The sequence below is a fragment of the Nilaparvata lugens genome, chromosome 11, assembly GCF_014356525.2.
Source record: "Nilaparvata lugens isolate BPH chromosome 11, ASM1435652v1, whole genome shotgun sequence".
Lineage (NCBI taxonomy): Eukaryota > Metazoa > Arthropoda > Insecta > Hemiptera > Delphacidae > Nilaparvata > Nilaparvata lugens.
Genome location: NC_052514.1, coordinates 7,049,483 through 7,076,591, shown reverse-complemented (window position 1 = coordinate 7,076,591; position 27,109 = coordinate 7,049,483). Strand labels below are relative to the sequence as shown.

At 32.1% G+C, this 27,109-nt stretch overlaps 2 protein-coding genes across 3 annotated transcripts in view; one reads left to right on the top strand and one right to left on the bottom strand.

Annotated features, from left to right (window-relative positions):
• LOC111052218 (thyroid adenoma-associated protein homolog) overlaps positions 1–5,309 on the bottom strand; it is a 41,184-nt gene extending 35,875 nt beyond the window's left edge. The window contains exons 1-4 of the mRNA XM_039438190.1: positions 5,278–5,309; positions 4,892–4,992; positions 3,366–3,463; positions 1,240–1,352 (exon numbers count right to left, since the gene is read on the bottom strand). Coding sequence (XP_039294124.1) covers positions 1,240–1,352; positions 3,366–3,463; positions 4,892–4,992; positions 5,278–5,294 — 329 coding nt within the window. The 5' untranslated portion in view covers positions 5,295–5,309. The remainder of the gene's footprint in view (positions 1–1,239; positions 1,353–3,365; positions 3,464–4,891; positions 4,993–5,277) is intronic.
• A 660-nt stretch (positions 5,310–5,969) lies between these two features.
• On the top strand, positions 5,970–26,083 carry LOC111059069 (DNA-directed RNA polymerase III subunit RPC4). Of its 2 annotated transcripts, XM_039437507.1 has the most exons (10): positions 5,970–6,313; positions 7,144–7,267; positions 9,317–9,436; positions 10,401–10,530; positions 11,995–12,087; positions 13,426–13,515; positions 19,487–19,605; positions 22,020–22,109; positions 24,075–24,224; positions 25,906–26,083. In XM_039437507.1, the coding sequence occupies exons 4-10, from the start codon at positions 10,440–10,442 to the stop codon at positions 26,026–26,028; spliced, it is 756 nt and encodes a 251-aa protein (XP_039293441.1). In that variant the 5' UTR covers positions 5,970–6,313; positions 7,144–7,267; positions 9,317–9,436; positions 10,401–10,439; the 3' UTR covers positions 26,029–26,083. The 2 variants fall into 2 exon arrangements, with proteins under 2 accessions (XP_039293441.1, XP_039293442.1); XM_039437508.1 differs by lacking the exon at positions 13,426–13,515 and having other exon boundaries at positions 5,989–6,313.
• Positions 26,084–27,109: the final 1,026 nt, after the last annotated feature.

Sequence of the window (27,109 nt, the reverse complement as noted above, 5' to 3'; positions counted from 1 at the left end):
GCATCTTGGTTGGGTACCTGGCCATGTAGGCATAGGAGGTAATGAGCGTGCAGATAAGCGGGGTTCTAGTATGCCATTCCTTGGCCCAGAGCCGGTCTGTAGCATAAGTAAAACAACTGCCTTCCACACAATAAATAAATGGTCCAGGGACTTACACCACCAGCAATGGCCGGGTCACCCTGGTCAAGCACTTGGCAAAAGACTGCTGGCAGACGCTCGCTTCACCAGGTGGCTGTTGAGTCTGGGTAGAGGTCAGGTCAAGCAGTTGATTGCCCTGATAACTGGGCATGGCCACTTCAGGAAACATCTCCACACAATTGGACTCAGAAATGAAAGCCAGATGTGTAGGCTTTGTAATCAGTGTGAAGAGACTGCTAAGCATATCATACTGGATTGCGAAAGTCTTGGAGCTAGAAGGGCTCTGTTTGGCTGTAAGCAACCAGGTGATGAATGGGATGTTAGTATAGGGAGAAAACTCCTGGACCTTGTAAAGGACACAGCAGTTGGTTTGCCTAACTAAAATACTTTGGGACACACAATAAGCTTCGGTTAACGTGTGAGGTTCTTCGAACCTTTGGATCTTTGAATCCGTCCCTTCAAAACATAAACATACTACATCACCTTCACAGCACAGGCAACTCTAGCAATACGTTTGGAGCTCCAATCCTTATCTTAAACTTTTTCCTTGTTCTTTCAATCTCCGGGAATTTCAACATTAAAGCAGGAATTAGTTTTCTATTATTTTATTTTAGATTGATTTATATCGCAAGAAATAGTCATCGCGTAGGACCTAGCAATGAACTGGCAACAGATTTTTCTTTCCTACCATGGATCTTTCAGTTCTTTGTCTGCAAACCTTCATGATTTCATCAATAAATATTGCAAAAACAATGGTGATAAACTATCACCTTGCCTAACACCTTTTTCCATGGAGAAAGTTCAATTCAATTCAATTTTATTTTTCATGTTATGCATAGTATATAATACAATATTAACACAGGTCATAAACATTTCATCAAACAATACACATCATAAATAAATTACAAATGTCACCTCAATATACATGTAATATAGTCTATATAATTAAAAAACAAAGTTAATATCACAGATGGAATTATTGTAGTTGAGAGAACTTGCCACTTATTCGCACTGTTCCTTTCAAGTCCATGAACATAGATTTTATAGCTTGCATACAACAAACTAATTATTGAAAACAGAATATTAGAAGTTATAACTTACCGAACTATACCACTCCTGAGTGGATGTTTTGGATCAACACTGAAGTAAATTTTTGAGCACAGTTTGAATACCAAACATCCCTCATTCTCCTTCTGTGAGTACTTTGATAGAATCTGGAAATAAGTTGAAAAATTGTTAAAATCAATTGCGAGGTAAATTGGAGATAATCATACATTTTAGAAAAATAAAAGTATTGTTGGCTACATAATAATGCCTATAGTGAGGTCCAATAAAATGGCAGTGGAGGAAGATAGGAGAACAACGTTGCCGATCCTCTGTCTTGTCAATGCCTTCTAACTTAATAATGGAGAGAATGACTGAGGGAAGGAATGCACGAAGAAAGCCAAGACTGGAGAACATAGAACAACTGAAGAAGGATTTGAGATGTGCCAACTATCCTCCATGAAGGAGTGTTTCCAGCTGTTTGCATGAATAATTCAACTTTTTAATCATGTACTTTATTTTGTTTTCTCATATTAGACTTAATATAGACTTTATTTTTATATAAGCTCAATTGTATAAACTTTTTTCATGGACTTTATTTTGTATAAACTTTTTTGACATGTCGCATAGTACTGAGCAATTCTGAATTAAGTAGTGTTTATTGTGATTCAATAAATTATATTTTATTCTATAGAGACGGATGGCGGATGATGATAAGGCATGGAGAGTTGCTGCCAACCAGCACAACGGCTGTTAACCAAAGAAGAGAAGAAGTTAATAGCTGTATAATATTCTCCATATTAGCTTCCTTCTTAGACTAGTAGTTTCACTACTTTTCTAACAAATTTGATGATTAAACGTGAGCTAGTTCGTATTCACGCTAAGGGTATGATCACATTGGGATTGGATGCACGTATATGCAAGTGCACAAAATCTGGTGTGGCGCACTCACACAACTTTCCTTGCCGTTATGAAAATTTATCACCTGACGCTAGTAAGTGTTAAAGCGCATCTCAAGTCTACTATTCAAAGTTCCAAGCCAGCTGGTGACAGGACAATAACACTGGAGACCACGAAGTCTGCTATCTCTTCATAATGAATTGTTCAATAGAATCAACACAACAGTTGCCAACAGTTTGCAATTCAAATAATCACATTTTCTGGAATTTCGAGCTTATTTTAAATTTTAGGTGAAAATGTTACTGAACATTAATTATTGTAGAGATTTTCATGCTTAATCGTTTCCACTTGAAATTTTTTGTTTAAATTGTATCTGAAGCCTGATAATTGGGAATCTTAAATCAAACTTTGCATAGATGTGGCGGAGCTCCTGGAATTTTTACAGATATGGGACTTGTGGCAGTTGATAGAGCTTATCAATGACTATTCTAGGTATAAATTTGATCAAAATTGTTGGAACCGTTTTCGAGAAAATTGCGATAAACCCTGTTTTTGACAACATTTTCGCCATTTTATCCGTCATCTTGAATTGCATTAGATCGAAATTGTTCGTGTCGGATCCTTATATTGTAAGGACCTTAAGTTCCAAATTTCAAGTCACTCCGTTAATTGGGAGATGAGATATCATGTATACAGACGCACATACATTCATATATATACACACACACATACACAAAACCACTTTTTTGGACTCAGGGGACCTTGAAACGTATAGAAATTGGGGTACCTTAATTTTTTCGGGAAGCAATACTTTCCTTACCTATGGTAATAGGGCAAGGAAAGTAGCAAGACCTTGAATTTCTTCTGAGAGAAATATTTGAAAGGAAGGACCTTCTAGCTTTTTTGGCTGAGTGATGCCTACATAGTGGAGCGACGAAGGTAGAGTGTATAGCAGATAAGGAAGCTGAGTCTTCAAAATGATATTGCATGTACCTGGATGTCTCCGCTGCCTTCCATCTTCTACTCTACCATCGCTGCTCAACTATGTTCTGACACACTTGAATCCATGCATTACTTTCAACACTCTCAGCTACCTTCCACCTTAGCTTCGCCGCTCCACTATGATCTGATACATTTGAATCCATGCATTACTTTTCAACACTCATCTACCTTCTCCGCTATCCTCTACCTTTACCGCTGGACCTAAGCAAGAGATTTCCACAATGTACAGAACGCGAAAAAATGCAGTCTAGACTAAACATCTTAAGATTTTTTCAACTCACCACTTTTAACTGAGACAGCTGATGCTCCACAGTTGTCACTGCTATTAGTTTTTCAATGTCATCTTTCAAGACATCGTGCTGTTTGCAACTCTCACCTACTGAAACATAGTAATTCATAACGGGATAAAGAATAATGATAGTAAACTCATTATTATAGTATTGTTATCAATTTAACAATATAGTATGTAATTACTGATATGAATAAAGTTTTGTTTTACAGTTACAAATATAAACATATTAATGAAAGGTAACTCAAATTTCTAAGCAAACTTCCACTAAATGATTGAAATAAAATCTAACCTAGTCTAATTGATTGTTCAGGTATTTAACCAAGCGAAGTGAGGTCTAAGATTCAAGTCGACGGTTTGGCATTTCTCTTCATGTTTAAATGTTTATATGTTGCGCATTTACGGCGGAACGCGGTATTAGATTTTCATGAAATTTGACAGGTATGTTCCTTTTTAAATTGCACGTCGACGTATATAGGCTACAAGGTTTTTGGAAATTTTGCATTTCAAGGATAATATAAAAGGAAGTAATCCGTGGTCTAGTGGATTGAGTGCTTGCTTAGCAGCATAGAGATCCCGGGTTCAAACACTCTCATAGCCAAACGTTTTTTAACCAGATCACTCCCGTGTTATAGGATAGACACGTTAAACTGTCGGTCCCGGCTGAAGTATGACAGTCGTTAGGGCCATTGACGGCTTAAATGATATATTCAGGCGGTGGGACCTTCCCGCAAGGGACTCCCCACCAACAAAAGCCATACGAATTTACTTTTTTTATAAAAGGAAAAAGGAGCCTCCTTCATACGCCAATATTAGAGTAAAAATCAGACTATAGAAATATTCATCATAAATCAGCTGTCGAGTTGATTATAAATTGCATGCCATGACACATGCAATTCAATACCTCAATGTAACTTGGTTAAAAATCAGCAGCTGTGTAGACTATTAATTGCATGCCTCATTGAATGCAATTTTTATGCACTATTAAATGAACTATCGATTGCGTGCAATAACGCATGCAATTAATAACTAGAATAACATAGTATTGTCTCTCGAACTGTCTCTGCTTTGAACTCGGGCTGTCCTGTTGCCAGTATGTCTTGAAGGAGATTAGATTTTGATGTTAGCATTTTTTGTACACCAACCCCAACAGCCATTAGCCGTTTTCATACCGATATCTCGCCGACACAACATACAGACAGGACTTACCCTGATGGACAGTATAAGAGGAGGCAGCGGTCTACTGTTAACTGCGCGAGGTCTACTGTTCACAAAACTACACTAGTTAGGATAGTTTCTTGATATATTCTTACCCTCGTTAACTATAACGCCGCATACAAAGGTTGGTCCATTAAAGACCAATGACAAGATGTGGATGGGTGGTTTCCCAACGATGGCCTTCATTAAGCACTGGTCACATAGCAGGCTAGGCCAGCTTACTGGGCCAAAATATAAACTAGGCATGAGTTACCAATAAAAACATTCTATAAATTGTGATAAAATTTTATTTCTACTTACAGCATTCATCAATGATATCTTTCAAGCTTGTGCCATCCCAATTGCTCCTTTTGGAGATAGGTTTTCTATCCCCTGTTACTCGTAATGTGAGAAGACTCATTCTGAAATAAGGAAAATGTTTAAAGAAGTATATCATCAAAAAAATGTAGTGCATTTGTTATTTATACTATAATTATTCAGAACTTCTATGCTGAATTTTCAAATATGCATCCTAGACAGTATTATGAAATGGCAATTCAGCTTAAATGAAAAATAATGTTTAGTTTGCTATCTGAAAGTGGACACTCAAAATTGTTTTGAGAGCCAACGTCATAAAATGTCAATAAGTAATACTATTGAAATCGAGTGGAAATTGTAGTGTCAAAACAGGCAGTAGGCCTACTTACCTAGCAGAAGTTGACATTTTTTACATTAATATTTGTGTGTAAATCTAACGTAACAAGGAATACAATGAAATACCTTGATACTAGAACTTGCTCTTTATATTCCTATATATTTCTTATAAATTTTAAAAAAATTCTTTCCAATGTTTGGAGAAATTAAAATAATATTAACTTGACATGTGCATATCAAAAATTTAACCAATCAACTGTGGGTGTTTCCAGAAGACGTGACAGATAACTATAAATATACAGTTTGATTACTATCATTTATAATAACTGTTCAAAAAAAATAATTAAAGGATTTCAACAATAAATGCTTAGAAAAAAGAATAGATTATGTTCTACTTGGCTACTTAACCTCAATACACGTAAACAACTTCTACCATTAAACATAATTCGGTTCCTGTTTAAAATAAATTGCTTACTAGTGTGTGTATAGGGTAGAAACTTTAAAATTGATCCAGAATTGAAGCAAAGCTTGTTTTATCATCAAAACACAGAAAACAAAACTTACCTTTCATATTCTTATTTGTACAAAATAATGATTGTTGATTTGCTGATTGATATCAATTGAAAGTATGTCGATGTTCTGCTCTTTTGATATATCATTTTTTTGAGTATCGAAGTTTGCATATCGATTTAATAAATTCGATATTTTGTCAGAGCCTTCTTGATTGATTTTTCGTATTCAAAACATTAACATTCCCATTCTGCCACAATTTTGAGGTTATGTCGATATTCCTAATTTTTTATTATTGTTCGTATTTGTATTTGGAATAGGCTAGTTGATTTTGGTTTTGGAATCATAATAAGGTAAGTAGTTACTTCTGATACTTGTTATATAATTCTCTTTATCAATATTAATTCTACTGTCATTATAAAATTTTTTATCCAAAAATGTTAATTAAAAGAAGCAGGCAAAACCACGAGATCTGTCTTTATCCGCCTTCAAATTGAATCTACCTGGAAACACAAATCAGCCTCCTAAGAAAAAGATCTATGTGCCAAACTTGAATGTACAACGAAATCGACCTCAAGTGTGAGTATGGGTTAAAATAATTGTAAGGTAACAGCAAAGATACTTACTTGATAATTGTTGTCGTTGCGGGATTGGGTTTTGCAGATCGGCAGTGTCATTTGACAACATAGAGACATCTGGGTTGTGTAGGCGCTGGAAAACCAAAGGGAGGCTTCTCATCCAACTCCTGTATCGAATACAGCAGTCCCTTCCTCAGTGTTCTGTTAATCTTGCACCTCTCTTGGCAGTGCGTTTAAGCATTTTAAGGTCCGAGTTGGGAAGCTACTTTGAGTCCCTGGCAGTCTACATCGAGAATATAGAAAATATATTCACTATCTATCAAGTGAACTGTTCATGGATGTAAAAGGAGGAATCAAGCTCAGTATATACTGCCTGTAGACTGTGAGAATGCCAAGACTCTTGCAAAGTACACGTACGGTAGCCATGTAGCCCACAGAAGTAATTAACCTCAGTGCTCTCTACTGCATTTTAAGCAGTATATCCCGAACAGAGGTGATATCCTGCAACGCTCAACTATGTTTCGGCTCTATAATATAAAGATGATTTATCTTCAGACAGTAAAGGTCTGTTCACACCAAGCGTAACTTAGCTAGAAATTAGTCTTTGGATGACGTATCCGTCCTATCTCCCAACGCTATCTACACTACGATGTTTTGAAATGGACAGATTGATCAAAATTGGGAAAAAGGACGGATAGGTCTTACGAAGACGTATTTCAAGCTACGCTTTGCTAGATGTGGAGAAACCTTAAGAGGGACTTATTCGATTTGAAAGAATCCTGCTTAAATATAGTATAAATTATCTACAATCTATTTTTGTTCTATTTTCAGGAATAACTCTGCTCCAGTTATTAAACAAGAGCCCAATGCAGAGACAAATAATAAACAGAACCATGGAAATAGTCCTAGAGGAAGAGGGAGGGGAAGAGGCAGGGGGACAAGAACTTTTATACAGGTAAAATACTTTTTTCAAAATAATATTCTTGACTTCAAATTTTCATATTAATTTCCGATTTGTAGATCAATGACTGGAAAAAAATCTGGATAGATTACGTCGTAAGCACAATAAGCATATAGAACCGGCGCCCGGTTCAACCTTCACTGATTGGATTAGTATTCAATAATATCCATTCATGACCAGCACTTGCTGTATAGATTGTGTCAAAATAGTAAAACTTATCAACAAATAAACTCAGATTAAAATGGGAGGTCAATCATAGAGCTCAAAACACTGTATTGCCTCGTCATAGTATAATAATAATATCGAGTGACCTGGCTGGCTCAGGTCTGGTGTCAGAGTTTCCAGGTCGCAACTGATCAAACCTAACGATGCTTTTTAGGCAGCCGGGACCGACGGCTTAACGTCTCCATCTTCATAGTATAATAACTGTATTGATTCTTAAAACAATTGTTTCTTACAATAAGTACCTACATCATCAAAATGATAGGGAGAGAAAAATAAAGTAACATTGTGCTATTCCTCTCTCAAATTTAGATAAGGTTACACATAGTCTGAAAGTCACACTTCACTAAATGTTCAGTCCTTAATTATTTTCACAAAGTAGATTTTGAAACTTAGATGCTTCAACCAAACATAGAATAAATATTTCACATCATTATCACTAAAATAGGAAATATTCACATATTAGAAGAAATAATTTTGAAGGACCAAGAAACAAACTTAATTCTAAAAGCACAGCTTTATTTGTTGAATAAATGAATAAATAGTAGAGTGCCAGACTCAAATGCTTCTCACGAAGTGACCTCCCTAAGATCTTCTTCTCCTGCTCACGGAAATATACCGGCATCCTGTTGAAAATCTTGAGTGCACGGGCAGGGATGCTATTATGCGATTGAGGAGTCAATCTGGCATGAGGCAACTCTATGTCACTTCTACTCCTTGTGTTGTGGCTGTGTAGATGTCCTCTTTGCTGAAAGATATATTGGCCACTTCTCAACAGTAATAGCAAACGAAATCATCAGTTATAATCTTCGATTTCCTAGAGATTGGCGCACAGTGTTCCAGTCGATGGGACCAGGTGATGAACATGATAACCTTCTTTTGTATAGTGAGGTCCACGTTATAATGGCAGTGTTTGATTAGCAATGGTATAGCTATCCTTGTCTATCATTCAACAAAGCGAATAACGCTATCTCTTTCTCGATTTGCTCTGTTGCCAGAACATCTTTTAACAATGTAGAATTGATAATTAATTAACAAAATATTCCATCCGAATTATGAAATTATTGAAAAATATAATATCTTGCTTAATAAAATATAAGTATTATTTTAAACGAGAATGAACCGTTAATATTACATAAATAAACCTGTATCAGCTACTGTCTGTAGAAGGCATTGATAAGACAGGGGATCGGCAACGTTTTTGTCCTATCTTTCTCCATTGCCATTATAAGGTGGACCTTACTATAGGAGCAGAATATTTTTGCAACCGCCTGCATGACCCCAAAGCACAATGCCAAAATTAATATGGCTGTGGGAGAGTCCATGGTAAGCTGTAACCTGGTAGCCTACTCTAAAGATAAATGATTTCTCAGCTTGCGCGTCAGATATGTAACTTTTGCGCGGCAGATATGTAACTTTTGCGCGTTAGATATGTAACTTTTTCGCGTCAGATATGTAACTATTGACAGCCTACTGCAGATCATGTCAACATGCTGCTCCCATGTCAGTGTGGCGTCCATCATAAATCCATACCGGTTTGATTCAGAACAGACTCTTGTGGCATGTAATTTCTGTTTAAATTTAACATACTTTTGTGCAATTTGACCTACTGTCGAGTAATATAATACACCATTACTATAAGTGCAGTAGAGTCTTGGTATTCCAGTCATCAGCTGGAGTTCCAACGTTCTTGTTAAGTCAAAAACGTTCCAAGTCTTGTTAAGTTGTTGTTAAGCTACGATTTGTAATCTGTTGTGTGATTGATTTCTTGAACTAGTCCTTGTGATAATTTTGTGAATTTTAATGCGAATTTTGTTGCAGACCACCTCAGGACTGTTTTCTGGTGGAGTGGAGATCAATTCAAGAGGCAGAGGCGCCAGAGATCGCAACGATGGAACTAGAGTTAAGGTCGAGCTACAGAAACCCAGACTCAACTTGAAGGTAATTCAAACTTGACAAGAGAACACTGATTATATTGACACTTCCACCCTATTCAGTATTTCAATTGCAGGACTAACTCAATACATGCTGAAACCAACAAAGCTCCAGCTGAATTCTACTCTTGGATTAACGAAACAAAAATCTATAGTCCTCCTGGAAGTTTATAGAAAAAGGATAAACTATATACCGTAATCAGTGCTCTCAATTATGGAAAACTTCCACAATATCAATATGGGCCGGTTTCCGAGCTCGGGATTCAGCTAAGTTCTAGACTTTAAACAGCTGGAGTCAGAAAATTCAATTTCCGAAACGGGGCGTAGTCGCAGGTTTTATGATAACCTTTATCTTCTCATTTCTATAATTTGGAACGTTTATCCTCGATGAAATTTAACATTTCTATAATATTCAAAATAACTGAAACTTTACACTATTTTCTCTTCATTTTATTTTGTGTTCAATTTTCTAGTTTTTTGAAATTCAATTCAAACGTGACTATGACAATGACTACGACTACGCCCCGTTTTGGAAAGCCAATTTTCTGACGCCAGCTGTTTAAAGTCTGGAACTTAGCTAAATCTCGAGCTCGGAAACTGGCCTGTCGTCTTTTTATTCAGAATATAAAAACAATTTCCAATAGAGTCTGTAATATATAGAATAACATCTACTGAAGGGGTCTTCTACTGAACGTAGATTTTGATGACATTATACTGGTAAGAGTCGATGAGAATTCTATGGCTCAAGTATTTGTAGAGAAATCTATTGTAAACAATTTTATAAATTTTATAAAATAGTCTCTTCAATAGAGATATATAGAATAACATCTACTAAAGGGGTCTACTGAACGTAGATTTTGATGACATTATACTGTAAGAGTTGGTAAAAATTCTATGCTTCAAGTATTTGTAAAGAAATCTATTGTAATTTTTTTTTCATTTTAATATTCACCAGTATTTTCATTTTTTAGAACGCAACAGCAGTTAATAAAACTGAAGAAGACAATGCAATGAAGGACTTGCTGAGAGATGATTTTATGGATGATCCCAGTCTTGATCCGGATTATGATAACTGTCCAATCAAGCTTCCACTAAGTCAGGGTGAGGATTTATTGCTCATTTCTAAGTCTTCAAATTGGTAAACATTTCTCATTACTATAATCATATTCATATAAATCAGAAGATTTTGTCTATTTATTATGCTGGATATTTTATCAATATTTGCCTTTTAAGGGTCGCTCTCACAAAAAAGTTCTAGTAATTGAAACTCTAAAATTCTAGTTCAAACCAGCTGACTCAAATGAAGCAAATTCTATCACCAGGCGCACACCAACATGAAAGTTTTGATGCGGTGCGAATTCAATTCGCAGAACTTGCCGTGCGGAAATTTAATACCATTGCGGTGTATGTGCTGGCGCAAACGAATAATAATTCGCAGCTTCTGCTACATGCAGCATTTGCAGCTCTTTTTCGCGTTGCGAATTTTGTGGCAAGTTCTGGAACTACACTAGTTTCGTCTGCCTTGTAAACAACATGAGTCAACTCGAATATTCCCGCGCTCCACATTGCGATTATTTCGCTTCCAATGTGCGTGCCCCAATATTTCGCAACGAAAACTTCGTTTGGAAACCGCAGTCTGAATTCTTGAAAATTCCGCAACGAAATTTTACGCATCGGTGTGCGCATACCTTATCATATTACCATTGATTAGGTAACTATTAGTGTAATAGTTGAACCACCATTGGAGAAAGAGACCCGTAATTTTTTTGCTATCAAAAAGAACAAATAGCAGTCAAAATTTGTACAATAAATGAATTAATTCACTCACAACAGATTTCTTTCTGACAACCAGGAAGATGGCGGACCTGCAGAAAGATCTCTTTGTCCAGTGAGTGAATTAATTCATTTATTGTTAAAATTTTGACTGCTAGTCGTTCTTTTTGATAGCAAAAAAAAGTGGTTTAATAATTAGCAGTTCGTGATGGAAAACAACATTGAAGAACCCAGAATTTCTCTGGAAATATTTATTATAGTGTTTATTCAAGTTTTTCGATTCTCTATCGATATTTATCTTTTTAGAATTAAACACTTGTTGAATTATTGTGCTTTTGGTTCTGTTTACTCGCGTTTTTTAATGAAGTTTATTGATTTATTCTCTTACTTTGTTGTTTATTCATTGAATAGGCCTAATGTATGTTTTCATCATGACCTTCATTGTTTTTCATCAAATTTCTATTTTCTATGCTCGTCAAAGCAGTACCTATCTTTTGTTAGCTTCATTATGAACAGAAACCAAACACTTGAACTCTGAGAAGTTTAAAATTATGTTATCTCTCAACAAGCTTTTGTATTGTTAAAAACCTTTTTTTGTATTTTGTTCCTGGCAAATAAATAAATTATAAATCCTAATTCAAATTTTAAAATATTTTAACACAATTCTTTATAAAAGACGAAGCCATCAAAGAAAGAAACTTCTGTATTGCTGAAAATAACTTTTTTATTTTTTTCCTGGCAAATAAATTCTTAATTCTAATTCTAATTTAAAAATATTTGTTCCATTTGCAGCAACACAATTCTTCATAAAAGACGAAGCCATCAAAGAAGAAGGCTTTAAGGTTAAGACTGAGCCTCAAGATTTTGCTGATCAAAATTCACAAGGTAAACACTGTCAGAAGATTGATTTCTATAAACTATTTTATATGTAAATCAATATAGAGGAATGGAGATTGTAATTGACATAACAGGTGATATACTTATAGGAAAATTCACGTTATAATGTCAGTGGAAATAATTGGACGGCAAAGATGCTAATGCCAGACAAGAATAGGAGACCAATGTAAATCAGGTGCTGGCTTTATAATGTGAATCTCTCTATAGATACCTGTTCCTCTCTTAAATTTGTTCATTAAAATAAGGGACCAAGAATAAATTAAGACAATATCTATAGAATTCTTTTCAACATGAACTCCATCATGGTTCTCAATTCAATTTCGTTTTAACTGGCTTAAATACAGTTCATAACTTTAAAGAAATAGCCTACTTTTGTGACACACCTTCTGTCTTAGTGTGACGTCATCGTTACATTCTCATTATTGCATTCAAAACAATGGTTATTATGATCTTAATTTCGAAGCTACTATGTTTGAAATTAATATTAATTGGCCAGTTATAAGTGGATACGTATACAATATTCTACTTATTATTGAATTTAGTCTTGTTATAATGCTCACTCATCTGCCATTTATACTTCTTATTCATTCATCAATCTAATTTTTTTCATACTATTCATTTTCTCATCTATAAGCTGTAATATTGATTCAGCCAGATTTTCACTCATAGTTCCGTATATCATGATACACTTTTACATTTATAAAATAGAATTATAGTACCCTTTGAAATTAATAAAATAATAGAATAAGTATACAAATTATAACTACTAGTTTCGGTGATCTCACCATCGTTAGATTATTAAAATAAATTTCAAATAAATGTTTACTAATATTTTAAAAATAACAAAACTATTAGTAATCATTTATTTGAAATTTATTTTAATAACCTGACGATGGTGTAATCATGAAACTAGTAGTTATAATTTGTATACTTATTCTATTATTTTACTAATTTTAAAGGGTATTATAATTCTATTTTATAAATACAAGAGAGTAGCCCTGAATTACTTTGCCAAGATTTACTTTACATTTACCACCTCCACTAGTTATTTATTCTTTATAACTTTTACAGTCTAAGCTAAGAATACTTTTGTAGTATTTCATGATACATTTCTATTTATCCATTGATTTTTTCCAGCTTCATTATTTATTTCTTGAAAAATAATCCTTCTCATCAACATCTATGCTTTCTATCTCTGTTTCCTTTATTCTCACACATTATATCCTTCTCCCACCAATTGACATTTTCTATTCTTACCAATTATAATTTTATATTTTCTCTATTTTTTACCAATACTTATGACAACATTTTATTCTGAAATTACAGTTTCTTCGCAAAATGTAGTGACAATTAATGGAGAAACGAAGCTAATCAAAGAGGAAAAGCCAGATATCGATGGTGAAATTAACGGATTAGGTAGACATCCTATTTCCTTTTCTAATCATTTTATATTTCTTCAGCTGAATTGGATTGTAACCAGCTGATAAAATGATTTCGCCTGATGCTAGCTTGAGGTGGATTATATGCTTTCATCTCAGCTACTATTTGAGGCTACAAATTTTATCAATAGAAAATTAGTTTTTAAATGAATATACAATTAAGATAAAATTAAAATTTATCCAAGAAGCGTAGAGGAATGCTTGTGTATGCTTTCTCTATGCTCCATCTTATGTAATTGATAATATATTTATTTGTATTGAACACATACGTTTTATAACCAAACAAATATTCTAATCTCTGTATATTCATAGCCTATTATAATATAATAAATTGAATTAAACCTAAATTATCTCCACTAATCTAATGTTTGGTAGTTAATACATTTGTTACCATCAGTTCATTCTCGAACCAGTATTTTATCCACTTTATACTTTAACAATCTTACTTCTATAATTTGTATAACAATCTATTTTGTAATGAAATAAAAACACATATATCGTCAAATTCTACAACAGAACGGTTCTATAGCATCGACAGTGACTAATCTATTTAGTATTGGCTCATTGTACAGTATTCGTTTCCAAAAATGTTTTGTCATAGTTGAATTAAGCATGTTCACTCACTACCTCCTTAAACAAAGCCATAGTGCATTCGTGTGACGTCAGCACATGTAGGGCGTCTACACCAATAAAAATTCGTTGATTTTAGCTGATCTATATCAGTTAGTGTTTTTATTGGTGTAGGAGCTCTACCTGTGCTGACGTCACAAGAATGCACTATATATATATATATATATATATATATATATATATATATATATATATATATATATATATATATATATATATATATATATATATATATATATATATATATATATATATATATATATATATATATATATATATATATATATATATATATATATATATATATATATATATATATATATATATATATATATATATATATATATATATATATATATATATATATATATATATATATATATATATATATATATATATATATATATATATATATATATATATATATATATATATATATATATATATATATATATATATATATATATATATATATATATATATATATATATATATATATATATATATATATATATATATATATATATATATATATATATATATATATATATATATATATATATATATATATATATATATATATATATATATATATATATATATATATATATATATATATATATATATATATATATATATATATATATATATATATATATATATATATATATATATATATATATATATATATATATATATATATATATATATATATATATATATATATATATATATATATATATATATATATATATATATATATATATATATATATATATATATATATATATATATATATATATATATATATATATATATATATATATATATATATATATATATATATATATATATATATATATATATATATATATATATATATATATATATATATATATATATATATATATATATATATATATATATATATATATATATATATATATATATATATATATATATATATATATATATATATATATATATATATATATATATATATATATATATATATATATATATATATATATATATATATATATATATATATATATATATATATATATATTATATATATATATATATATATATTATATATATATATATACAGGGTGTTTCAGAAGTAGTGTCGAGAATTTTAGGGTATTGTACCTGGATGCTAGGAGACTACAAATGTCATATTTGAAGTGTCCAAAACTCAGCGGTTATCCTTATAGCTGCCATTTTGTTTTTTTCACTTAAAAATTTTTATCTCAAGAACGAAATGTTGTATTGATCTGAAATTTGGCATGATTATTTATGCTATAAAGACTCAACTATAAAAAATAAAAAAAAATTTTTTCGTTGAAATTTTTCAAAATGGCGGCCATTTTAAATTTTTGATGGCGAATATCTCGAAAACCGTCCATTTTACAGAAAATTTACAAAAGACAAAAAAGTTAGCAAATTTTTTCACGATTCCAATGATACCTAATTTATTGAGATTGGTCGAAGAATAACAGAGAAATTAATTTTTTTCGTACTGCATGCATGACCACTTTTCACCATTTAAAGATCAATATTAATTTTTTAATTCCAGATGTATTTAAGACGAAGCCATCAAAGAAAGAAACTTCTGTATTGCTGAAAATAACTTTTATTTTTTTTCTGGCAAATAATTCTTAATTCTAATTCTAATTAAAAATATTTGTTCCATTTGCAGCAACACAATTCTTCATAAAAGACGAAGCCATCAAAGAAGAAGGCTTAAGGTTAAGACTGAGCCTCAAGATTTGCTGATCAAAATTCACAAGGTAAACACTGTCAGAAGATTGATTTCTATAAACTATTTTATATGTAAATCAATATAGAGGAATGGAGATTGTAATTGACATAACAGGTGATATACTTATAGGAAAATTCACGTTATAATGTCAGTGGAAATAATTGGACGGCAAAGATGCTAATGCCAGACAAGAATAGGAGACCAATGTAAATCAGGTGCTGGCTTTATAATGTGAATCTCTCTATAGATACCTGTTCCTCTCTTAAATTTGTTCATTAAAATAAGGGACCAAGAATAAATTAAGACAATATCTATAGAATTCTTTTCAACATGAACTCCATCATGGTTCTCAATTCAATTTCGTTTTAACTGGCTTAAATACAGTTCATAACTTTAAAGAAATAGCCTACTTTTGTGACACACCTTCTGTCTTAGTGTGACGTCATCGTTACATTCTCATTATTGCATTCAAAACAATGATTATTATGATCAAAGTTTCGAAGTTACTATGTTTGAAATGAATATTGATTGGCCAGTTATAAGTGGATACGTATACAATATTCTACTTATTATTGAATTTAGTCTTGTTATAATGCTCACTCATCTGCCATTTATATTTCTTATTCATTCATCAATCTAATTTTTTTCATACTATTCATTTTCTCATCTATAAGCTGTAATATTGATTCAGCCAGATTTTCACTCATAGTTCCGTATATCATGATACACTTTTATATTTATAAATAGAATTATAGTACCCTTTGAAATTAATAAAATAATAGAATAAGTATACAAATTATAACTATTAGTTTCGGTAGTTACACCATCGTTAGGTTATTAAAATAAATTTCAAATAAATGTTTACTTATATTTTAAAAATAACAAAACTATTAGTAATCATTTATTTGAAATTTATTTTATTAACCTGACGATGGTGTAATCACCGAAACTAGTAGTTATAATTTGTATACTTATTCTATTATTTTATTAATTTCAAAGGTTACTATAATTCTATTTTATAAATACAAGAGAGTAGCCCTGAATTCATACTTTTACATTTACTTTGCCAAGATTTACTTTACATTTACCACCTCCACTAGTTATTTATTCTTTATAACTTTTACAGTCCAAGCTAAGAATACTTTTGCAGTACTTCATGATACATTTCTATTTATCCATTGATTTTTCCCAGCTTCATTATTTATTTCTTGAAAAATAATCCTTCTCATCAACATCTACGCTTTCTATCTCTGTTCTCTTTATTCTCACACATTATATCCTTCTCCCACCAATTGACATTTTCTATTTTTACCAATTATAATTTTATATTTTCTCTATTTTTTTACCAATACTTATGACAACATTTTATTCTGAAATTACAGTTTCTTCGCAAAATGTAGTGACAATTAATGGAGAAACGAAGCTAATCAAAGAGGAAAAGCCAGATATCGATGGTGAAATTAACGGATTAGGTAGACATCCTATTTCCTTTTTCAATTATTCTATATTTATTCAGCTGAATTGGATTGTAACCAGCTGATAAAATGATTTCGCCTGATGCTAGCTTGAGGTGGATTAAATCCTTTCATCTCAGCTACTATTTGAGGCTACAAATTTTATCAATAGAAAATTATTTTTAAAATGAATATACAATTAAGATAAAATTAAAATTTATTCAAGAAGCGTAGAGGAATGCTTGTGTATGCTTTCTCTATGCTCCATCTTATGTAATTGATAATATATTTATTTTTATTGAATACATACGTTTTATATAATAACCAAACAAATATCCTAATCTCTGTTTATTCATAGCCTATTATAATATAATAAATTAAAATAAACCTTAATTATCTCCACTAATCCAATGTTTGGTAGTTAACACATTTGTTACCATCAGTTCATTCTCGAACCAGTATTTTATCCACTTCATACTTTAACAACCACACTTCTATAATTTGTTTAACAATCTATTTTGTACTGAAATAAAAAAAAATATATGTATATATCGTCAAATTCTACAATAGAACGGTTCTATAGCATCGACAGTGACTAATCTATTTAGTATTGGCTCATTGTACAGTATTCGTTTCCAAAAATGTTTTGTCACAGTTGAATTAAGCATGTTTATTCAGTACCTCCGTAAACAAATCCATAGTGCATTCGTGTGACGTCAGCACAGGCAGGGCTTCTACACCAATAAAAATTCGTTGATTTTAGCTGATCTATATCGTTTAGTGTTTTTATTGGTGTAGGAGCCCTACCTGTGCTGACGTCACAAGAATGCACTAAGGCTTTGTTTACGGAGGTAGTGGTTTACTACGCTAAATATAATAATGGATTTTGTGAAATAGTATATTGAATCTCCGCCGCTGATTCTATGCTTATTTATATAATCTTCATCAATATCCAATAAAAAAAATGGTTTATCTTACTTCTTGCAAATTATACTCAGTAAAGTATCTTTATCCTCTTCTTCTTGAATTTCTCTATATTGTTTTTGTTTCTTCTCTATTTCCCGTATCACTAATCTTCCACTCTACTTTTCTCATGAGTCTTCCTTTGGCGAAATAAAACAGGAAAATAAATTATGTAAGAATTAATAAACTGTTGTACCTCAACACGATTACTATTTAGCATAATGTTTTATTGTATATTTCTAATGTGTATGTGTGATAAAATATTCTATTATGTAAACTATGTTTATAAATAATTGTAATGAATTTAAGTTGAAAGCTGACTAACTGATTCAAAACAACTGATCTATCAATTGAAAATTGATAGAATATTCTAATAAATTTCATCTCAAGTCTTCAATTGTAGATAAAGATTTGTTTCTTTTGAATGCTGATTTATGTTTTTTCTTATTGCATCAATGTCTCCCTGAGTACAAAAAAAATAAGTCCACCAATAGGAAGAGGTAGAGCAAAGAATTTAAAAGTATTTTGTAAATATTCATATACTTACTTACTCCTCAGCTCTACAGGTCTTTACAACCCTTGGCTTCCCTCACATAGCCTCTCCATCTGTCTCGATCCTCGGCCTGCCTCCTCCAGTTACGAACTCCAAGCGTCCTTAAATGGCGTTCCACATCATCCGTCCACATATTTCTTGGTCGACCTTTCCTTCTTCTGTTATGTATCTTCTCCTTCCATATAGATTTCACCACTCTTCCATCTCCCATTCTCAACATGTGTCCCATCCATCTTATTCTGCCAGCTTTCATCGACCGCACAATGTCTTCATTGTTTAAGAACTCCTCTATTTCAAAATTTTTTCTTCCTCTCCAGAGACCATTCTCAAAAACAGGGCCCAAGATTCTTTTCACCACCTTTCTTTCAAAAACTCTCAGTCTTTGCATATATCCAGCAGTAAGCACCCAAATATTCATATACTTTTATCTAATATATCATAATATCCTTTAGTCAACTCTCCATTATCAATTGAGATTTAAATTTCATGTATTTTTTATCATTGATATGCTACGTTTGTTGTATATAATTATTACATTATTGTTAGATTGTTTCTAATGATTAAAAACGTCGTACTGTTACAGAATCGAAAATATCCAGCACAGGACTGAAATGTGAAGATAAAAAGTCGATTAGCACAATTAATAGAGGTATTGTCGATTTAATCTCATGTGCGGAGGAGGATAAGTTTTTCCAATTGCAGGTAAAATAATTTTTATTGATATACTCAATATTTAACTTAAAAATTTTATTATACGTGATGTTTTAGTTGACAACATTACTTTGTGTTTATTCATTCATTCATTGATACGATAAGTACACCATCAAAATGATAGGGAGAGAGAAAAATAATGTAACCTTGTGCTGTTCCTCTCTCAAGGTTAGACAAGGTTACACATAGTCCGAAATAATTCAGCATGTTTAAATTCATTAATGCATTAGCTCAGGCATTTTTATTCAAAATAATTTAATATTACAGTTATGTATTAGTATTGCATTGTAAAGGCATTAGAATTGTAAGAAACATGAATGCTTGACTGATTTGAAGATAAATAATTGAAAAGTCAATTTATGAACCTTGGAAAGTTTCTGTTATTTAAGGTGTATTAAAAATCTATTAGAAGTATTTCGTGTCCGGCCACTGCGATCTTATTATAGGTATCTATCTAATATTTATCTTAGATCGCTCTCTAAAGGTGCGTACAGATATACGCGCCGCGAACATGAGCAATTCACATTTAATCAGCTGACTATATCTATATTTTTACAGAAACGGTAAGATACAAAATAATTTAAAAAGCTTGGCATCAGCTGATTAAAAGTGAATTGCTCATGTTCGCGGCGCGTAAATCTGTACGCTCCTTTAGATTTGAAAACCTAGCTTTGAAAATCTAGTATTGGATTTGAAAACCTACAGGATCGCAGGTCGCTCTTTGTATGGCAAGGCCCTTCAATGTATGTAGGACTAAATACAGTTATTCGTAATATATTTTTGCACTCAAAATTATATGTGAATAAAGTTATCATTCTTACATAAGCTTTAGACTCAAGACTGTTTATTATAAATTAAGGATTAAAGCAGTTTAGTTTTAGCAAGTGGAGCTTGTTTTGGTTTTTACACCTCACTCGGGTTTATGCCTAGGGGTGCGCATTTTATTTTGCAATTTTCTATTATTTTTTAGTTTACTTAATTACGACGGTGGCCACTGGTACCCCAGTCGGTACTTGGCCTCATCAACTAAGCCTCTCCAAAAGTTTCGGTCAGCCGCGTCCTCCTCTTTCAGGCCCATCCTCCTCATATCTTTCCGGACCTGGTCCCACCATCTAGTTTTTGGCCTTCCAGCTGGTCTCCTTCCTATAGGATTATTCCTCAGTACACAGCTTGTCAGAGCGCTTTCTTCTTTCCTCAGAATTTGTCCCGTCCACCGTAACGTTCAGCTTTTAATATCACCCACTATGTCTGCTTCATATTTATTATTTAGTTTTTATTTTTTTAGCTTATGGTTATTTTATCTTATTTATCAAGTTTTTTTGTAATTATACTGCCGTGCTACCAATTTCTCCTAAATCGGTTGGATAGCAAATTTTCACCTATTAACCTAAGGAAGGTTATCGGCTCCAACATAATAGATTCTTGGTAAACTATGAATGGATCTATCGCCTATGAATGAGAAATCCAGTTTTCAGAGCAAATGAACTTATAATCTTCAGAAGAATTTTGGCAATACACTACACAAATACACAAAGAACAATATCTTACACGCTTAAGCATCTAAAGTCACTACAAGCTAAATACTTATCCAATTTATATAGTTGAAAACAATGGCTATAGGCTTGTATACACACAAATCAAAATACACAAACTTAGAACACCATAAAACTGTTCAAAACTCAATTTAAAACATTAATAATCCACTTAAACAGAAAAATATTCAGAGAGCACAAAATCAGAATACACGCTGCCAGCCATTATTTTTAGAGAGAAGGAAGCCTGGCAGGCACAAAGGTACAGAGCAAACCAACTTCAAACAGTGTCGATGTCATGGACACGTCACCAAAAAAAATTATAAATTACAAGTTTAGAATTCACATTTTTATATTTGTTCTCAATAAAACTTTATTTTGAAACTGTTATTTTAAATTTTATATATCCTCTATATTATCTGTTAATTCTGTTAACTCTGTTTACAGAGTTTGTTTTTTCAGTGATACCATTGAACATGCAACACAATCATTTACGATAAATTCTCAGTCAAAAAGTTGTCTGTATATCGATGACTCTGATATTTACTATAAAGTTTTATAGATCTCGAATTGAAGATTCGATTCCAATCGAGAAAAAATGTAATATTACAATACATAGGTAAATTATGTAAACAAACAATTATTTTTTGTCATAATTTTTTTATTGTTGTGCATAATAAATAAATTCTGAATTGAATTGAGTTTTGTTTGAATGCCTGTTGTGTTAACCTTCATTGTATATTACGTATATGAATGAATAAAAATAAATAAATGTGATGATAATGGATAATTTAAATGATGTTATTCAGTGAGTTTAATTAACAGATTTGTTTCTCCTTTAGATTGCAATAACTTTTATTTATTTGATTGCAGTTGCCGAATTGTATGCCAATGTTCAATGTGTCCTCTCAAAGCAGACAGCCAGAAACTAGTCAAGCCAATAATAGCGAACCTAATAATACGGTGAGTGGAGCTTTCTCTACAGTTTACTTGGATACTTACTTACCTAACCTAACTAGAATATTGACGTAATAAAAACTTGAATTCAAGTTAACTTGACCAATGTGAACGACGCAGCTTACGGGGCGTTTACATTAGACAAGTTTCCTTGAATTCAAGTTTTGTGTAAAATGAATGTATTTTGTGAACTTGAAGTCAAGTTTACAATATCACAAACTTGAATCCACTATACCAATGTAAACCCTTCTTCAAGTTTTGTTGATTCAAGTAGATGTTGAACATGTTTGACTTTTAGATTCAACTTGAATCTTGAAGATACAATTCAACCTAAAATTTGGAAAATTATATAAAAAAGTTGTATAAAAACAACTAAATAAAAAAGTATGGTGCAAGAAAATTAAAAAAGTAAGAAGAAAACTTTGAGATTAATTCGATTTTTGAATCATAATTATATAGTTGTGAGGTTATGAATAATGAATTCAAGTAAACTCAACTACCAAGTTTTTGAAATCGTCCCTTTAGCTCAAACATTAAGAAAAAAACTTGAATTGAAGGAAACTTGACCAATGTAAACGCAGTTTTAAGTGGGGAATAGCGGGGCACCGAGCTTCGCTCGTTATTTTTATTTATTGATAAACAGAACACAATTCTCTAAAATGATCGTGTTTATATTTCACAGCTGGCTATACGTCATTTTATGAATTTCGGGGATGCGATATTTTGATTTTTCACATACTCACTCGCTCACTCACTTGTTTACTATCCACAGCTGTTTCAGCCAATGATGAATTATCCTTTTAATGTCGTTCAGCGAGTTTTCTCAAGGATGAGCCCTAGTGCAATCGAATCTCTATATCATAAACCAATGTTCCAAATTTCGTAAAAATCGTTGGAGCCGTTTTTGAGATCCGTTAAACATAAATAATTAGATATAAAAATATCCAGATATAAAAATAACCAGATATAAAAATAACCAGATATATAAATACCGAAATTGCTCGCTTAATATAATAGGATATCAGATGGATAGTGTCACCAATCGAAGGTTTGTTTGTTTTGTTTTTGCTGAGGATGATGCTCACTTGATCCGATGGCTTGTGCTTGGTCTGATAATTATATTAGATCAGGTTTCTCTATATTTTAGATTATATTATTGACAGTTTGATACACTAAAGTCTGTGCCACACCTGTCATGCAGTGTTGGGATCCCACTCTTGTCCGATATTTTTGTGTTGTATCCTCATAGATAGAGGATTTTTGATAGATAACAGTCCATTCTTGGAGGAGGATTTGAAAATGATGAGAGATGAGAATAAAAGATTTGACTGAATTTATTATTTTCACAAATATTAGATTTAGTTTGGGTATATTCATGTGTTAATCAAAATTCCAATGTGAAAATATATAAAAATATGTACGTTTTTATCAGCCTACATGATTTATTTCTTGCATTACATATTTATTGATTGTATCACACCTATTTTTATTATTATTTCACACCTATTGTGAAATATATTTTTGAGCTCAAAATTTTTGTGTTTTTATATAATTATTTTGTGATTTTGTAGTTTGTTTCATGTTTTTACGAAAGTTTTATTATTAATCTATTTAAATTTGAAATTGTTTGTTTTATTCTGATTTGTATATTCAGATTGATGATTTGGTGTATAAATTGAAATGGACATAGCCTAACCTACATAATATTATTTGGACAATTTAAGTCAAAATTAGGAAATTGTAGAAGTTTTGGGCAATAGCCTGTTTTTTCTTTTCCAACTATTGTATTGTTTGCTCTAATAAATAAATAAATATGCTGTGGCTTGGTTTAATAATTGTCAATGCCAATAATTATATACACATTGTTATCTCTTGCTCCAAACACAGATTTGTATTGTAAAAATGTTTTGATTTGACAAACTTCAACATTTGTAATTCTGAAATATTCAGTTGGCTTTTCATTGTTTGCAGGAACAACCTAGTAAAAAAGGCCACTCATTAAGAGATTTACCGGCGGGTAAAGTTGGCAAAATACAGATTATGAAATCGGGTAGGACAAGACTGGTACTGGGCAATACGAAAATGTGGCTTGAGACTGGTACCCAGGTAGCATTCAATCAGGTTAGTTAATTGACCGAACGTAGTGAGGTCTATGTTTCAACTCGATTTGCTTCATCTGTCTATATGTAACGCGATTACGGCTAAACGCATTGATAGAATTCTATGAGATTTGGCAGGAATATTCCTTTTTCAACTGCGTGTCGATGTATATACAAGATTTTTTTGAAATTTTGAAGTTTTTAAGGGAAATATGAAAAGAAAAGGAATTCCTTCGTACTCTGTTGTCACTATATATATCATCTACTTTGAAGATAGGATCAATCAGACTTTAGAATTATTCATAATCAATCAACTGACAAGTGGATTATTCATTGCATGCATCACACAGATGTCTGGCCGTGTCTATTTCTATAAGATAGGGTTTAAATATTTTTACTTTCCTTGCCCTATTACCATAGGTAAGGAAAGTATTGCTTTCCGAAAAAAATTAAGGTACCCCAATTTCTATACGTTTCAAGGTCCCCTGAGTCCAAAAAACTGGTTTTTGGGTATTGGTCTGTGTGTGTGTGTGTGTGTGTGTGTGTGTGTGTGTGTGTGTGTGTGTGTGTGTGTGTGTGTGTGGTGTGTGTGTGTGTGTATGAGTGTATGTGCGTCTGTGTACACGATATCTCATCTCCCAATTGACGGAATGACTTGAAATTTGGAACTTAAGGTCCTTCCACTATAAGGATCCGACACGTACAATTTCGATCAAATGCAATTCAAGATGGCGGCTAAAATGGCGAAAATGTTGTCAAAAACAGGGTTTTTCGTGATTTTCTCGGAAACGGCTCCAACGATTTTGATCAAATTCATACCTAAAATAGTCATCGATAAGCTATATCAACTGCCACAAGTCCCATATCTGTAAAAATTCCAGGAGCTCCGCCCCATCAATGCAGATAGATTCACAATTATCAGGCTTCAGATACAATTGAGACAAAAAAAAATCAAGTGGAGTAGATTGAGCATGAAAATCTCTACAATTAATGTTTAGTAACATTTTCACCTAAAATTGAAAATAAGCTTTAAATTCGAGAAAATGTGATTATTCAATTGCAAATTATTGTTGATTCTATTAAATCATTCACTATGAAGAGATAGCAGACCTCATGTGTGTCTCCAGCGTTATTACACTGTCACCAGCTGGCTCAAATCTTTAAATAGACTTGAGATGCGCGGGAACACTAGCGTCAGGTGATCAATTTTCATAACGGCAAGGAAAGTTGTGTGAGTGCGCCACACCAGATTTTTTATGCTGCGTGCCCATCAGTATCTAGTTAAACTTTAACTGGAATATTAAATATATTATCATGTTATTTTATATGAGTACAGTTATGAAAAATATAAGTACTGGAGGTACTGGGTTTTTAAAATCATTTCCAAATTACAACTGACAACTTCTCGATTTCAAATCGTATGTTCTCAAATTGAAATGATACTTTCTCAAATAAAATTCACTATTCTCAATTACAAGTGATGACTTCTCAAATACAATTGACTATTCTCATTTACATCTGACATTTTTCTGCAAATGACTATTCTCAATAATTACAGTTGATACTTTCTCAAATACAGTTGGAAAAGGCGTAGATCACGTATCACTCTCATATATATTATTTATCGATATTTCTTGTAAGTTGAGTCATATCTTCATGAATGATTGGTTACATTTTTATTAATTTGTTGTTTCATGTTTCAGGAACTGGTAGGCTTGGATCTGGATAAAACTACACATTCGGGCGCAGCGAAATGTTTGGGATCGGTGGGTCTGCGAATGATGGTCTGCCCTGACTGGGACTGGCTTGTGTCTCAGACCAGCTAACAGCTGTTAAAACTAGATAGATAACCAATTCAATTCAATAAATTTGTGAATAATATCTTGGTTGTTTTCATTTGTTCACCCCACTGAGATCGATAATACCGGGCAATCAAAAAGTCTCTCCGCAGTACCTGCGTTATGTTTTAGCTGAAGATTGTGTTCTGTTTAGAAACCCGTTCGAAAAGTTACTCCCACTTCCCCCCCCCCTCTACAGCAATGAATGAACACGTAAATTCAATAAATTAAAACCTTGCTATTGTTATAAATACTTATTTTCGAGCGATTGAGAGTTTTTTTAGTTTATAGTTCACTGCGGAGGAGCTTCTTGATCACCCTGTACTACAGTCACTATTATTTATAGAAACGGTGGATATAGTAAAGCCAGTTATAGAGTTTCGCTGTAGATACAGTAATAGTATATTTCACACCTAGGTCCGAAAATGAGACTTTTCCGGCTCGAAATCGGGTTTCAACCGTAGAAAAGATTGAGAGCCGGAAAAACATTTTTGCCCATGGTGAGAACGTTATTTTTCGCCACACAGAAAAATAAACGATATAAATATGAGAATAATTGTTTATTAGGCACTTCCGAAAGCAAAACAGGAAGGTCATAGCTCTAGCAAATCTGAATATCCGGAAATTGTCCAAGTATTTTTATTTTTTATTCTGATTTGTCTAAATAACCTTAAAGATTATGTTCAATCATGTAAGAGGTTGAGTTTATACTTTTTATTCTTCCAAATGACAATAAGATGATATTATTATAAATGTTTTGATTCTTGAATAATAAACACAAATAATGAAAAGTTTTTGATCAGCTGTTTTAGCACACTTGAAATTTGGCCAATCTGAATGACAACGTCAACAATGCTTGTTGACGTTCGGAAGTTTAGGTTAGAAGTTCTATCCTACTCTAAAAATCGAATTTGAATAGTTTATAATATCTAGTTTATCTTATCATCATTTTATTCATCCAAATAAAATGATAGTATCTTATTGCAGAATACTTTTTCAATTCTAAAAGCATAAACTGATTCCGTTTCATAAACCATTTTGTAAACACGTTCACGTCAAATCAGAATCA